At 37.5% G+C, this 12,869-nt stretch overlaps 1 protein-coding gene across 7 annotated transcripts in view; it reads right to left on the reverse strand.

Moving 5' to 3' along the window:
• Nucleotides 1-2,094: 2,094 nt before the first annotated feature.
• vps13d (vacuolar protein sorting 13 homolog D) overlaps nucleotides 2,095-12,869 on the reverse strand; it is an 86,864-nt gene continuing 76,089 nt past the window's right edge. For all 7 annotated transcript variants that reach the window (XM_069526220.1, XM_069526221.1, XM_069526222.1 and 4 more), the window contains exons 65-69: nucleotides 12,703-12,835; nucleotides 11,896-12,091; nucleotides 9,871-10,002; nucleotides 9,548-9,788; nucleotides 2,095-2,966 (exon numbers count right to left, since the gene is read on the reverse strand). In XM_069526220.1, the coding sequence (XP_069382321.1) occupies nucleotides 2,835-2,966; nucleotides 9,548-9,788; nucleotides 9,871-10,002; nucleotides 11,896-12,091; nucleotides 12,703-12,835 (834 nt within the window). In that variant the 3' untranslated portion in view covers nucleotides 2,095-2,834. The remainder of the gene's footprint in view (nucleotides 2,967-9,547; nucleotides 9,789-9,870; nucleotides 10,003-11,895; nucleotides 12,092-12,702; nucleotides 12,836-12,869) is intronic.

Genomic DNA, 12,869 nt, shown 5'->3' on the forward strand with positions numbered 1-12,869 from the left:
AAATGAGGAGTTTGAGGAGTTTGATCAGTAAAGAAGTGCTATCATGAAAATAGGAACATAAGACTGCAATCATCAGTAAGATGCTGATGGATAATGACTGGACTTAAGAAGGGATGTTTCCACTGCTTGACAGAAAATACTGTAATATGCTGTTAAATTACAGTTTAACTGAAATTGTAACTGTAGTTTAACTGTAACTGTCATTTAACTGAGCATTAACTGTTAATTTACATGTAAGCATGAATATTTAACAGTATTTTACAGTTATTTTAAAATACAGTAAGATACTGTTGTAATCCACCGTAAATTTACAGCAATTCATTACAAATACTGTTTTATGCTGTTAAATTACAGTTATCTACTGGTATTGTTAAATTACTGATTTAACTGTTAATTTACATGTGAAGGATGAATATTTAACAGTATTTTACAATTATTATAAAATACAGTAGGATACTGTTGAAAATCCACCGTAAATATACAGCAATTCGTTACAGTGTACACTTGGGTGAGTGGTGAGGCCTTTGGGGAGATTTAGTATGTGGATTGTTGGCCATTTTGTGATGTTGCAGCCGATCCTGTATGGGGATGTATAGCACCCCTCTACTACATGACCCCTTGTCATGCCACAATATGTATAGATTTTTTGAAATATCGATTAGTATATGTGTGTATATGTAAATACAGTTCATCATTATAGTTAGGGCTGGCTCAGGTCAGCCCTTACTTATGCTGCTATAGGATAAGACTGCCCCCCCCCCTCTATTATCATCCCCATCTCTAAACATACATGTCTCATTAATGCTTGTTACTAACTAAACTTCTTCCCTTGAGTTTCTGTGCTCTCTCATCCAGAAGGTTCTCATGGATCATGGCTGCTCCCTGTATTGGATCGTGGTTCCCACTACTGCCATGGCCCTGCCTGACATCCACTCTTGTTATTACTTAGTCATAATTCCATGAGATTAATATTAACTTGTTTATTATTGTAGCATTGTTACATATTACCACCACTGCTACTGTAATCATTGTTTTTCATTGTAATAGTACAATATGTTTCTGTTGCGTTGTTCTCTACATGTGCCATCCATGGCACGTCTGTCCGTCCTGGGAGAGGGATCCCTCCTCTGTGGCTCTCCCTGAGGTTTCTTCCACCTTCTTTTCCCTGTTAAATGGGTTTTTTGTGGGCAAGTTTTTCCTCACTTGAACCGAGGGTCTAAGGACAGAGGGTGTCACTACCTGCACAAGTTGTAAAGCCCTCTGAGAAAAAATGTGTTTTGTGAATTTGGGCTATACAAATAAAATTTGATTTGATTTGTTCTAGTATTTATTTGAGTAAATAGGATTACTTCTAAAATACAGTGATCACACCAGAAACCTGTACCATTAAAAGTATTATATATTAAAATTCATATAAAGAACAGGGCTGTAGTATCTCTCTGTCCATCTGTCTGTACTCACCATGTATTTTTATTACATCATTACATCCCTTTTTCCTCTCCCATATGCTTTTATTCTCTCTTATTCTGCAAGTATCTCTGACTCCAACTGATGGATCCAGAGCTGACACAACTCAATGATTATAATTATTATAATACTTTACTATTAACTGGTGCTTCTATCATTAATAACACCATTATATCTAAATCACCCTTATATGATTATATATATATATATATATATATCTCAACCAGTCTGAAGGATCTTAAATATAGGTTACAACCCCTCCTTCTCTCTCCTCTCTTCCCCGTTTTTCCCTTCTCACCCCAACCAGTCGAGGCAGATACAGGTTTCCTCCAGTTAATGAGGGAGTTTCTTCTCTCCACAGTCGCCAATGCTGCTGGTTGTCAGGAACTGTTTGGTTTCTCTACTGTGAGGTCTTGATGAAGCGTGTTGTGATTTGGCGCTATATAAATCAAATTAAATTGAATCGCTACAATCACGGAAGATATAAACATTTCTTTACTCCTTTCTGCCAAGGATAAAAAGGAAAAACTCAACCAGATACAGCACACTAATGATGTTATTCATCTATTTAGACTATATTTGAAAATACAAATAATACAAAACAAATAACAGGCCTCACACGGTGCGTGCTGCAGTAACAGGACTTTAATAAAGCACTGTGCATGTGAACATTATGTTACAGAATTACAGATTGACTGAACTCAGCTCCTCCTATTAAAATACAATTTCAATCTCAGCTCAAGTAAATCTCTGACACCAAACCAAAACCCCAAACCCTAACAATTAACAAGCAACTCTTCAAGAAGTTGTGAACAACTTAAGGTGAAGCCTGGTTAGAGGGAGTGTGGACTGAAAGAACATTAAAAAAACTGCTGCTAAATCAAAGCAGAGACACTCAGATGTGGAGGTATGTGATTGTAAAAGGCAGACCACGACAGACAGGCAAATGACCTGAAGGTCCCAGCCCTCCCTGTGTCACTACAGGTCACCCCTGCACTCATACACAAAATAGAGTTGTAAAGGCAGTTTATTACATTTCCATTTCTGTCTATTCACAAACATATAGAACTAGTAGGGTGTGTACACCTGTTGCCAACAGCAAAGAACAGCTTTTTAAGAGCCATTTTTATAGATACTTCATATACATACAAAACATTTCCTTGCATGTGTTTTTTCTGTCATGAACATGCATGTGCTTTGTAAAACATCATGTGACTACACTAAGTGCAATGGTGCTTGACTGTTCCATTTACTGCAGCTTGTCACTTTAAAAAAACAAGAGCCTACAAAAATAAACAAAAACATTCTCAGGATTAAAGAGTTAAAGTTAGTAATTCTTCAGACAGCCTCTTCGAAAAGTCATGTGATCAGGATTCCAGCAGTAAGTAGTCCTCATTCTCACTGGCCGGAAGCATTAGCTGCTGCTCGTAGTAAAGACTCTTGGCATAGTTGATTTCTTGAGAGATTTTGATGGCAAGATTCTCACTCTTTACATGGACCTATGAAGGAGATTGTTAAATGATGTTACATGATACACTAATAGGAGCAAATAGACAAATTGAAGAGTGTTACAATTCTGAAACTGAGATATATACTGAGTTGTCCAATCTCATTACGATGTACAACAATAGAACCAAGACACCCCATCTTGCTGCCACTGCTGCAGGTGTAGCTCACATTGCAATAACTCATATAACAAGAATAATTTGTTTATTTTCAAAGTTGACCCTATATCATATCTCAATGACAAAATTATAATGCAAAATTGTATATTTAGCAAATATTACATTACACCTATTTTATTGTCTTTCAACTGCATGTGTCATGTGACTGCTTTGGTCCAATCAAGATTACGACTGTGGTAAAAACTTGGCTTTAATTAGCTCACAATAGGGGCAGCTGTGGCTGAGGGGTAGAGTGGTCATCCTCCAACCAGTTAGTAGTTCGATCCCCATTCTTCACATCTGCATGCTGGAGTGTCCTTGGGCAAGATGCTCAACCCCAAATTGCCCCATAGAACGATAAAAGTGTTGCTAATATATGAATGTGTGTGTGAATGGCAAACTGTACTGTAATATAGCGCATATAAATACAAACCATTTACCATAATAACCCTGAGATTAAAAGGGGGGCAATATTAATAGTGGCATCAGTGGAAGACTGCTGGAACACAATAAATTATGGGCGGCTTCCAATTCATCAATGAAACTGCACACAGATCAAAAAAGAACACACATTATAACTCACGTTTAATTTTTGTCGGACCCTTTGATAGATTTTTTTTACAAGTGCTCAGATCTTTGCTCAGGCAGAAATCCCATGGGGACTGTATATATATATATATATATATATAAATAATATAAAGATTGATACATTTATGTGTCTCCATTTATGTTAGACATTGTCTTTTCTCATCAATGTTGTATCATTACGATGCTCTGTTATACTCGACAATCACAGTTGCACTTCTGACCATCCTGAGTGTTTTTTCCTCCCGATTAAAGTTTTTTTGGGGGTAAGGGGAGAGGATGTTGCACGGTGTTAGGCCCTATGAGATAAATTGTGGTTTGTGATAATGGGTGATACAAATAAAATGTTATTGATTGATTGACATGGAAACCATAGTGTGTACAAAAAGCAAGAAGAACTTCATAACGCCAATCTTTAAACACCCATCAGCATTTTGCAATTATAAACAAAAATAAAAACCAAGGAACAAAACAAAAAATAAATACCATAGACAAAGGGTCAGACATAGAGAATACTCTAATGATTTATGACATCTTTGGAATAATCCACTTGACTCATAATTATTTATTTATGTGTCAGTGTTGAAGAATGTATTTGTCCAGGATTTAAGATTTGTGTCTGAATTTCCTGCCTCCACCCCAAAATAATGGAGAAAGCTGAAATACAGTCTGAGCATTGACATTTAAAATAGAGCTTTGAGTTAACAATTTCTTAATCATTTCAATGTAACCAAGAATTCTGTAACATATATTTACACCATATAACATATGATATGACATTTTAAACCAACAAAACGGCTTGAAAAGTTATGAACATTTTGATTGTGTATAGATCTCGTGCCTTACATTTGCTTTAGAAGAAGCAGCTGCCCGGGTGAGATTTAAGATTCAACCATGTTTGATGCCATTGAGTGGTAGAATTAAAACAAGTTTGATACATACTTTGTTTTTAGTTTGTAAAGTTGTGATTTTGTGATTTACAGGAAGTCAGTAGCCACTGAGATCACATCGCTCTGAGAGAAAGAGAGAGAGAGAAATTTCCCTGCATGAAGGTTATGATATTTACTTTTAAGGTCCTTTTGGAGGCTTGACAGTTTGTCGTGATGTCGAATGCTGAGGAATCCAACCATCTCATACTAATGAAGTTTTATTTCTAAAAATGTTCCCTTTCTTTTATTCACTCTCTAGCTCAGTTAGGTTTTCATCCTCTTTGCAGCGAGCTGGGATCCCAATAGCGAAGCCTAACTTTGGTCTTAATAAACAAAAGATCAAATTGTTACAGATGTATTCCTTGTTTGTATTAAAGGTTGAAGAAGCAGTGGTATCTGTGTTCAAACAATCAGCTACAGTCTGCTCTGCAGCCTTCTCTTCTGGAAAAGGCTGAGACACAAATCTGAAAACCTGGACAAAAACGACCAAAAATATATCCGCAAGCGGCAATGCACAGGTTCTATCATTGATACACTCAATAGGATGAAGCGGCTCAATAGAAGGAAGCAGCAGTTCAATTGGAGGTAGAAGTATCTCAATAGGAGGAAGCAGCAGTTCAATTGGAGGGTGAAGTATCTCGATAGGAGGAAGCAGCAGTTCAATTGGAGGTAGAAGTATCTCAATAGGAGGAAGAAGCAGCTCAATTGGCCAAAGTGAAACGAAGCAATGAGCAGGTTGCAGGTTTTTATGTTTCTATCCTAAAATATGAGGAAAACATCCTGCAAAATATGTAAATGTTTGATCAATAAATTCGGCACTCGAGATTTTAGTTCCTATTTTCCCCCAGAGCATTCCTACCAAATACATTGAAATTCGGTCCAGTGGTTACTGCGCTATAGATTTTGGGAAATGTTGGCCCTATATGCAAAACTCTAAATGCTTTGGTCTACCTATTTTAGGACGTAAACATATCTACCAAGTTTGATGATGATTGGACAAAATGTTGATGAGTTATGGCCGATGTCCTGTTAAGCAGTAGTTTTTGGTTAATTGCAGTCATGTTCATTTTTGACCAATTCAGCTCATTTCTAATAGAAATTTGTATCTCTGTCTCACAATGCTGTGTACCAAATTTTGTGTTTATTAGTTGAAAAACAAAAAGGAGATGTGACATTGCTTTTTTGTAGAGCACAATTGGCTGTTTCAAATATCAGGTCAATCGGACCAATGGTGTGAAAGGCGTGGCCTGTGAACAGTTTCTTTTCAAAGCTTGATTACAGACTGAGATCATGTTTCAGGGAAAGTTGATGCACATCAGTTCCAGTTCCAGGCACTTGGGTTTGATGCGTCGCTCTGTTTTTATCGCTGTTGTTTCTTTTGCCTTAACACTCATATTATACTGCACAATTACGAAGCTGACTGAGTGATAGATAAAAACATGTCCTCTATGAATAACATTCGTTTCATATCTTTGAATGTTAAAGGGGCAAATCAGGCCTGTCTGATCCATGGAAGCGTAAATTCCCAGACAAATAATCTTTTCCTTTTGTTTTTCAATAGACTTTTTTCTCTTAGATAACAGATTGCTTTCTAATGTACATTCATGTGACTACTAGGGATGGGCATGATGAATCGACAAATCGATAATTGATCATTGAGAATTCCGTCTATCACGTTATTTTTTTATCGATAAAATGCTCGAATAATGCGCGGCGGTACCTATGCACCCCGGCAACGTCAGTCCCCTCAGAACGGGTGTTTTCGGCGGCTGGACTGACAGTCACCAGGCTGCGGTCGCGTCTCAGGTTGTGTGAGTTTATTAACAGCTTCCTGAGAGCTCGCTCTATGAACTGGAGTTGACTAGACCAGAAAACGTCCCCTGTAATAACTGGTGCTCCCTCAGTGATGTTTAACCAACAACAAGCCTTTGTCACACAGTGCCTGGAAGTCATGATGATTCTTAAGGTGTGTATGTTACATGTTTTTTCTTCAATTGAGTATTTCTTAAACCACAGTATCGAATCAGACCGTAAATAAAAATGATGTGGACTCCGGTTTGGGAAAGTGACGCCAGTACTGAAGCACCTGAAAAGTTATTTCCTCCTGACTTCATAGACTTCGTCATCTACAGGATTTACTCTGTGTCAATAAACTATCGAATAATGTGCGGAGGTACCTCTGCAGTAGGTACTGAAGACTGAAGTTGTATGTGAGTTAGGCCTATAGTTATTTTTATGAGGCTTTGTTAAGTAGCCTAATTGATCTCTCTCACCCTCTTTTTAGACTTGGTGCCTTTTGGATAGTTTTTGAGTTACATTTTATTTAGCTGACACTCTTAAGTGCATCAACCATTAGGGAACAAACCAAGAACAACAAGAATCAAGTAAGTACAACTAGCTTCAAAAAGCCAAACTACAAAAACTACAAAGTGCTACATGTAAGTGCCATATAAGTGCAACAATATATATATATATATATATTTTTTTTTTTTCTTTTTCTTTTGAATTGGTTACTAGACATCATCTTCATCACTACTGCAATTACTCTTCTCCTAAAAAAAGATAAGGACCTTTTATTTTGCAGGAGCTCTAAACCCATATCACTACTAAATGTAGTTTAAAAAATCTTGTCAAAGATTTTAGCTCTCTGCCTCCAGCATGTTTTACCTGGGATTATTTCATCAGATCAAACAGGTTTCATGTTGGGGAGACAATCCTTCCACAACACCAGAAGATTTTTAAACATACTAAATGTACCTAGCTCCAGCACTCCAGTATTGGTGGTGTCACTGGATGCTGAGAAAGCTTTTGACAGGATAAAGTGGGATTTTTTCTGTGAAGTGATGGAAAGATTTGGTCCCGGTTCAGGTTTCATCTCATAGGTCAAGTGGTCATAGTCATCTCCAGTAGCTTCCGTATGAACAAATAATATTATCTCATCCCCTTTTTCAGCTACACCGTGGCACAAGACAAGGGTGCCCGCTATCCCCTTTTCTGTTTTCTATTGCCACTGAACCACTGGCCATTTGACTGTGATCTGAGGAGATATTTGAGGGGTTTTCTTGCCTGGGAAAAATATATAAGCTGTATGATTTACACCTTTATGTATCGTTTTTTTATGTATGTTCTACATCACTCCCAATAGTTGTAAACATTCTGCCAACTATCAGGTTATAAACTTAACTTTGGGAAGAGTGGGTGGATAAAGGTTTTAAACATTCAGGTATTTTCATTACAAAATCCCTAGCTGACACTTTTAACAGCAATTTTGTCTCATTAAAATGTCTATTTTGTCCATGGTCCTCTACCTTTTCCAACATATTCCTACAATTATTACTAAAAAATGATTTGCCAAATTAGACAAATCAATATAAAATTGATTGTGCAGGCAGAAAAAGATCTTGCAGCTTCCTAAAGGGGTGGGGGGCCTGCCCTCCACAATTTTTTACAGTATTACTGGGCAGCTAATAGTCAAAAACTCATACTGGATGGAAAAATCTAATGCTGATCAGCCTGCCTGGGTCCAAATGGAGTGTTCTTCCACCCAGATCTCACTACGGTCATGACTGTGCTCTCAACTTCCCATGTCTTCCAGTGTCATCAGCACTAGTCTAGTAGTGACTCAGTCTCCTTGACACTCTTTTTACGGTGGATCCCAAAGAGGCAATATTTCTTATATTTGCAGCACCATGGACTCTTTCATTTCAGTCAGATCTTATCACAAGATCTGGGGCCCAAGGTACTTGTTGGGATCTAAAGTCAAGTTAAGAGAAAAATGGAGGGGCCTACATCTAACTCAAGAGAGCCAGAGTTTTCAGCATCTGGCCAGGATTCAGCTGAATTCCTTTGTGCACCCCCCCTGGAGTTGTAAACCATATTGAATTTTGTGGCACGACATCACCATCTTTACATCTCAATCACACTTATATACATTCAGGGGACATATAACAGGATTGAGTCACGTCGCTCATAGATCGCCATTCTGCAATTATAGTCACGAGTTAGATCATCTTGTCTTTTGTTTCTCGACCTTCCTTTGTTTGAATCACGCGGACCGCCGCCATCTTAGATTTGAACGTGACCTAGTACGCCATCTTTACTTCCTCCTCTCTTTCGCTCTCCCCCACTCACACACAGACAAGCACACATATATACACACAATAGGTGTCACATGTGTGTTTTTACAATCAGTATAGTTGTTTATGTTTGATAGTGTTTTTGGTGTAGTGGATTTTGTTGAATTAGTATTATTTATTTGAATTGATGTTACTATGTTATTAAGGAACTAGCTATTTTGTGATTATTTGTGTATATGTGTATGAATACAGCTGGATTATGATAGTCAGTCCTCGGACTTAAAACCTTCATTGTTCATTTTAATAATTCATATTACATATATTGATATTGTTAATTTAACTTTCCAAATTGAGATTGATCCTTATAGGTTGACTATTGGTCCCTGATACCAGGGTGGTGCCCCGTTGTATTATTTTTTATTTATAATTGAATTATTTGAATGATCATATTTATGATTTTTAATATTTCTACCAATTATCAAACCTCCTTCCTGTGCACAACATAGTGGATGGCCAGTGAGGCAAAATCCAAGAGTTAGTTCACCTTCATTGTCCCATAGGCTCTCTATGGCTCTCTGGATATAGTACCTGAGGAGTTGGATGGCTGAGCATTGAGGCAAGTTTTTTTTTTTTCCCTGTATCCTTTATGTTTATTATTTTAATGTTTTTTTCTTTTTCCCTTTTTATAATTGTCCTTTTTTAAATTTTGTTGTTAAATTTTTTTTTGTTTTCATTTTGTGTCAAGTCTATAACAATATATATATATATATATATATTATATATTTAAAAATGACAATGAGGGTGTAAAGAAAAAAAATTGTCTCACCATGGGTTTCTGGTGGGAGGGGCCAGGAATGGCCACACCACTGCTGGTGCTCTCAGCTTTCTTGGTGAGCTGCACATATACCTTCCCATGGTCCTTAGAGACCAGACAGTGGTACAGGTCATCGTACTTGACCTCCAGAAAGATGGCTTCGCGGTCCACATAGTCCCCTGGCTTCAGGAAGTAGACCACTTTGGAGGATATGAGGACACAATAGCTGTCGATGGGCTCAACAGCAATGAAGCTGTTGTGGGAAATACACAGCAAACAAACAGTGATGGAACTGCAGCTCATCAGTGAATGAGTCACAAATAAATGAGACTTACAACTCAGAGTGGATGTTGTCAGTGAGGCGGAAGAGTTGCTCCTGACCATCAGCCTGTATTGCAGAGTATCGAGGCAGCAGACCTTGGGGTCCCTTACAACAGCGAGGCTTCCTAACACGCTGCACACTGAGCCTGACCAACACAGAAAGAACACAAACACTTAATACACTAACAGGACTTCACAGTTTTAGTAAAGTCCAGGGGCCTCGTTAATAAAACAGTGCGTGTGATTCATACTAAAAATGTGTGTGCGCACAGAAGCTGAAAAAAATGGCAACACTGACATTGAGGTGTTTATTAGTGAGGTGGAGGTGAATAGACATTTTATGGGGCAGGAGTGATGTCCTTAATAAAGCAAATACAATGATACGCTGCTGCTGTGGATGATACAGTGAGTGAGATTGAGGACGATAGAAAGAACGAAGCCTGAAATAAATTCAAAGGTGGAGGAAGAAATTATTTGCTTCAAACTGTGAGAATATGAGGGAACTTGTGGTATCCTGTTTGTATTTTAATTGTCAAAAACTACAGGATGATTAAATTCAGCTGTGATGTCCTCAATCTATATAATTTAACAAAATAGCTTATTACTGAATAAAAGAGGCTCTACATAGAAAGGTAAATATTATGTTATAATGTTAATCATATCACACACAGACCTATCGGCTAATAAACCAGAGTGGTGAGTACTTGTGTTTGTACTGGGATGGGTCGGTTATCTATACAATCTATATCAGCTGATCAGTCAACATCACTAAAAATATATGTGATGACTGAAAACATGTTTCCTCCTTATCCTTCCATGTGCGTGCATCCATCATGAAGCATTACGCACGAGTGTCACCACAGTATATTGAGAGTGAAGGTCACCAACCTTTTTGAGCCCAAGATCACTTTTTAATTCTAAACATAAGCCGAGATCTACCACCCTGATACCTTCTAAAAAACCCACTTAGGAGGGTAATAGTTATTATTTTTGCAATTTCCATTAAAGGCTCAATGTAAGTACATAAACATACACAAAGAAAGGTAGTTATGCAACTTTATCTATTCAATGCACAATATTCACATTAATATCAATTCATATTTACAGCATCTGTTCCATGCACAATATTTAGCTTCAGTTCAACAATATATTTTGCAGAGGAGCTGCTACTGCAGCACAATGTTTTTACATAGCCTTTGCCTTGAATATGGCCATAAATATGACTATTTCCTTGTATAAAAGTAGTCCTTTGTACTCAAATTGTTTTTTATGTCTATGTTGACATTCTGTATATGAAGTTCAAATCTTTCATATTGAATGTCTGAGAAAGATATTATTTATGTGTTTATGTGTTGTTCTGTTGCCACTCAGCCTCTGATGCAACATAAGGTGTGCTTAAAACCTTTTTCTTAACCTTACCCTAAACCTTGACCTGTGCAGGTTGGATCCAATCTCAGCCTGGATTGGCTATAGCATATATATAGAAAATGGATGGATGTAAAACTTAAACCTGCACTTATTTCTTAGCAGCCTGGCAACAGAAACAAGTTGTTAACATAATATTATTATATCATATCCTGGTATGATGCTATTTCCCAGAGAAGTTAAATAAACAATCAAAGAAAAAAAATCATAGTGTTATTGTTATAATTGTTGAGGGAAAATCACACAGTTCCACCTGAAATAAGTGTTTTTGTATCAAATATTACACCTGCATATTTTGAAGAAAGTTTAACTGGTGAGAAAAAAGTGTATTTTTTAATTAACAGCCAATAATCCGAGTTCACTTCAGTCCATCTGCAGACAAAGACTCTCAAGCAAACTGCACTTATTAAAGCAGGTCAAAGAAATGAATGAAAAAAATTCTTTCATTTTTAATGTCAGTTTAAACTTTTGGTTTAGTTTCAGTTTCAACTTAATTTACAGAAGGCAACTCATCAATGTAGAGGTTAGTTATTTAATTTTTAATATATGTTGATTTTTTGGTAGAGCATGTTGTCTGTGTAGAAAACTGAAATACCTATGCAAGTAGGACTCACCTGTGGTTACTGAGACTAGCCATGTCCCGGACTGTCTGTGCTGTCTCTGATGCAAAGTCCAGAGCTCCAGCCACTGGTTTGGTCACAGTTCCGACCAGACCTTTACCAAGACCAGAGAAGAATCCACTGACTCCACCCTCCGTCTTCACTCCCTCCACTGTGGAAGTGATGATGCTCGTCATGCCCCCAATGATACCTGGGGATGTGATCATTTATTTAAAAGGACATGCAAAGTTTGTGGATATCAGAAAGACTGGGATCACTTAGTTGTCCAGCTTCTCATGTTAAAAATGAGTGTGAGATTATACAGTGCAGGGATGCAACAATAAAAACTGAACACTGTATGAACAGCTTTGGAGCATCTGACACAGCATTAATTGTTCCTGGAATTAAGTGGGATACACTGAATCTGACTGAGGATGATTTCATGTATGTTCACTTTACTTCAGAGTGTGTTTGTGCATTCAATGTGCATACATTGGACTTTAATCTGTGCTGACTGCTAATATGACTGATCAGTTCAGAACACTGATCAGTCATATTAATACTAATAAATTCATATTATATACAAGTCACATGTCAAATCCAGAAACCATTATTGGAGCAGTCCAACCAATAATCTGATTTCCAATTAGACAATCAAGGAGGGACGAAGGAAGATAAATAAAAAGCCAATACTATGTGATTTGACAGTGTTTTCAGACACCCTGTTCCAATTCAAAAGTACTCATATACAAAACCCCCTTAAACCATTCTTTGCCCACTAGCTATAACTCCTGTAATCTGAGGAAAATAGTTTCCATGTACCATGAGCCAGTCCATGGATCCCTGCTACAAGATGCTCTCCACTGGTGGCTCCGTGGTATCTGATGTACTCTCGCTCACTTTGGTGCCGGTTGTCCATGGTCTTCCCCAAACCATCTGATAAAGTCCCTGCAAACTGATAGAAAACAAAGGGAGGTTAAGGCAGACTT

The sequence above is a fragment of the Paralichthys olivaceus genome, chromosome 6 (assembly GCF_024713975.1).
Source record: "Paralichthys olivaceus isolate ysfri-2021 chromosome 6, ASM2471397v2, whole genome shotgun sequence".
NCBI lineage: Eukaryota > Metazoa > Chordata > Actinopteri > Pleuronectiformes > Paralichthyidae > Paralichthys > Paralichthys olivaceus.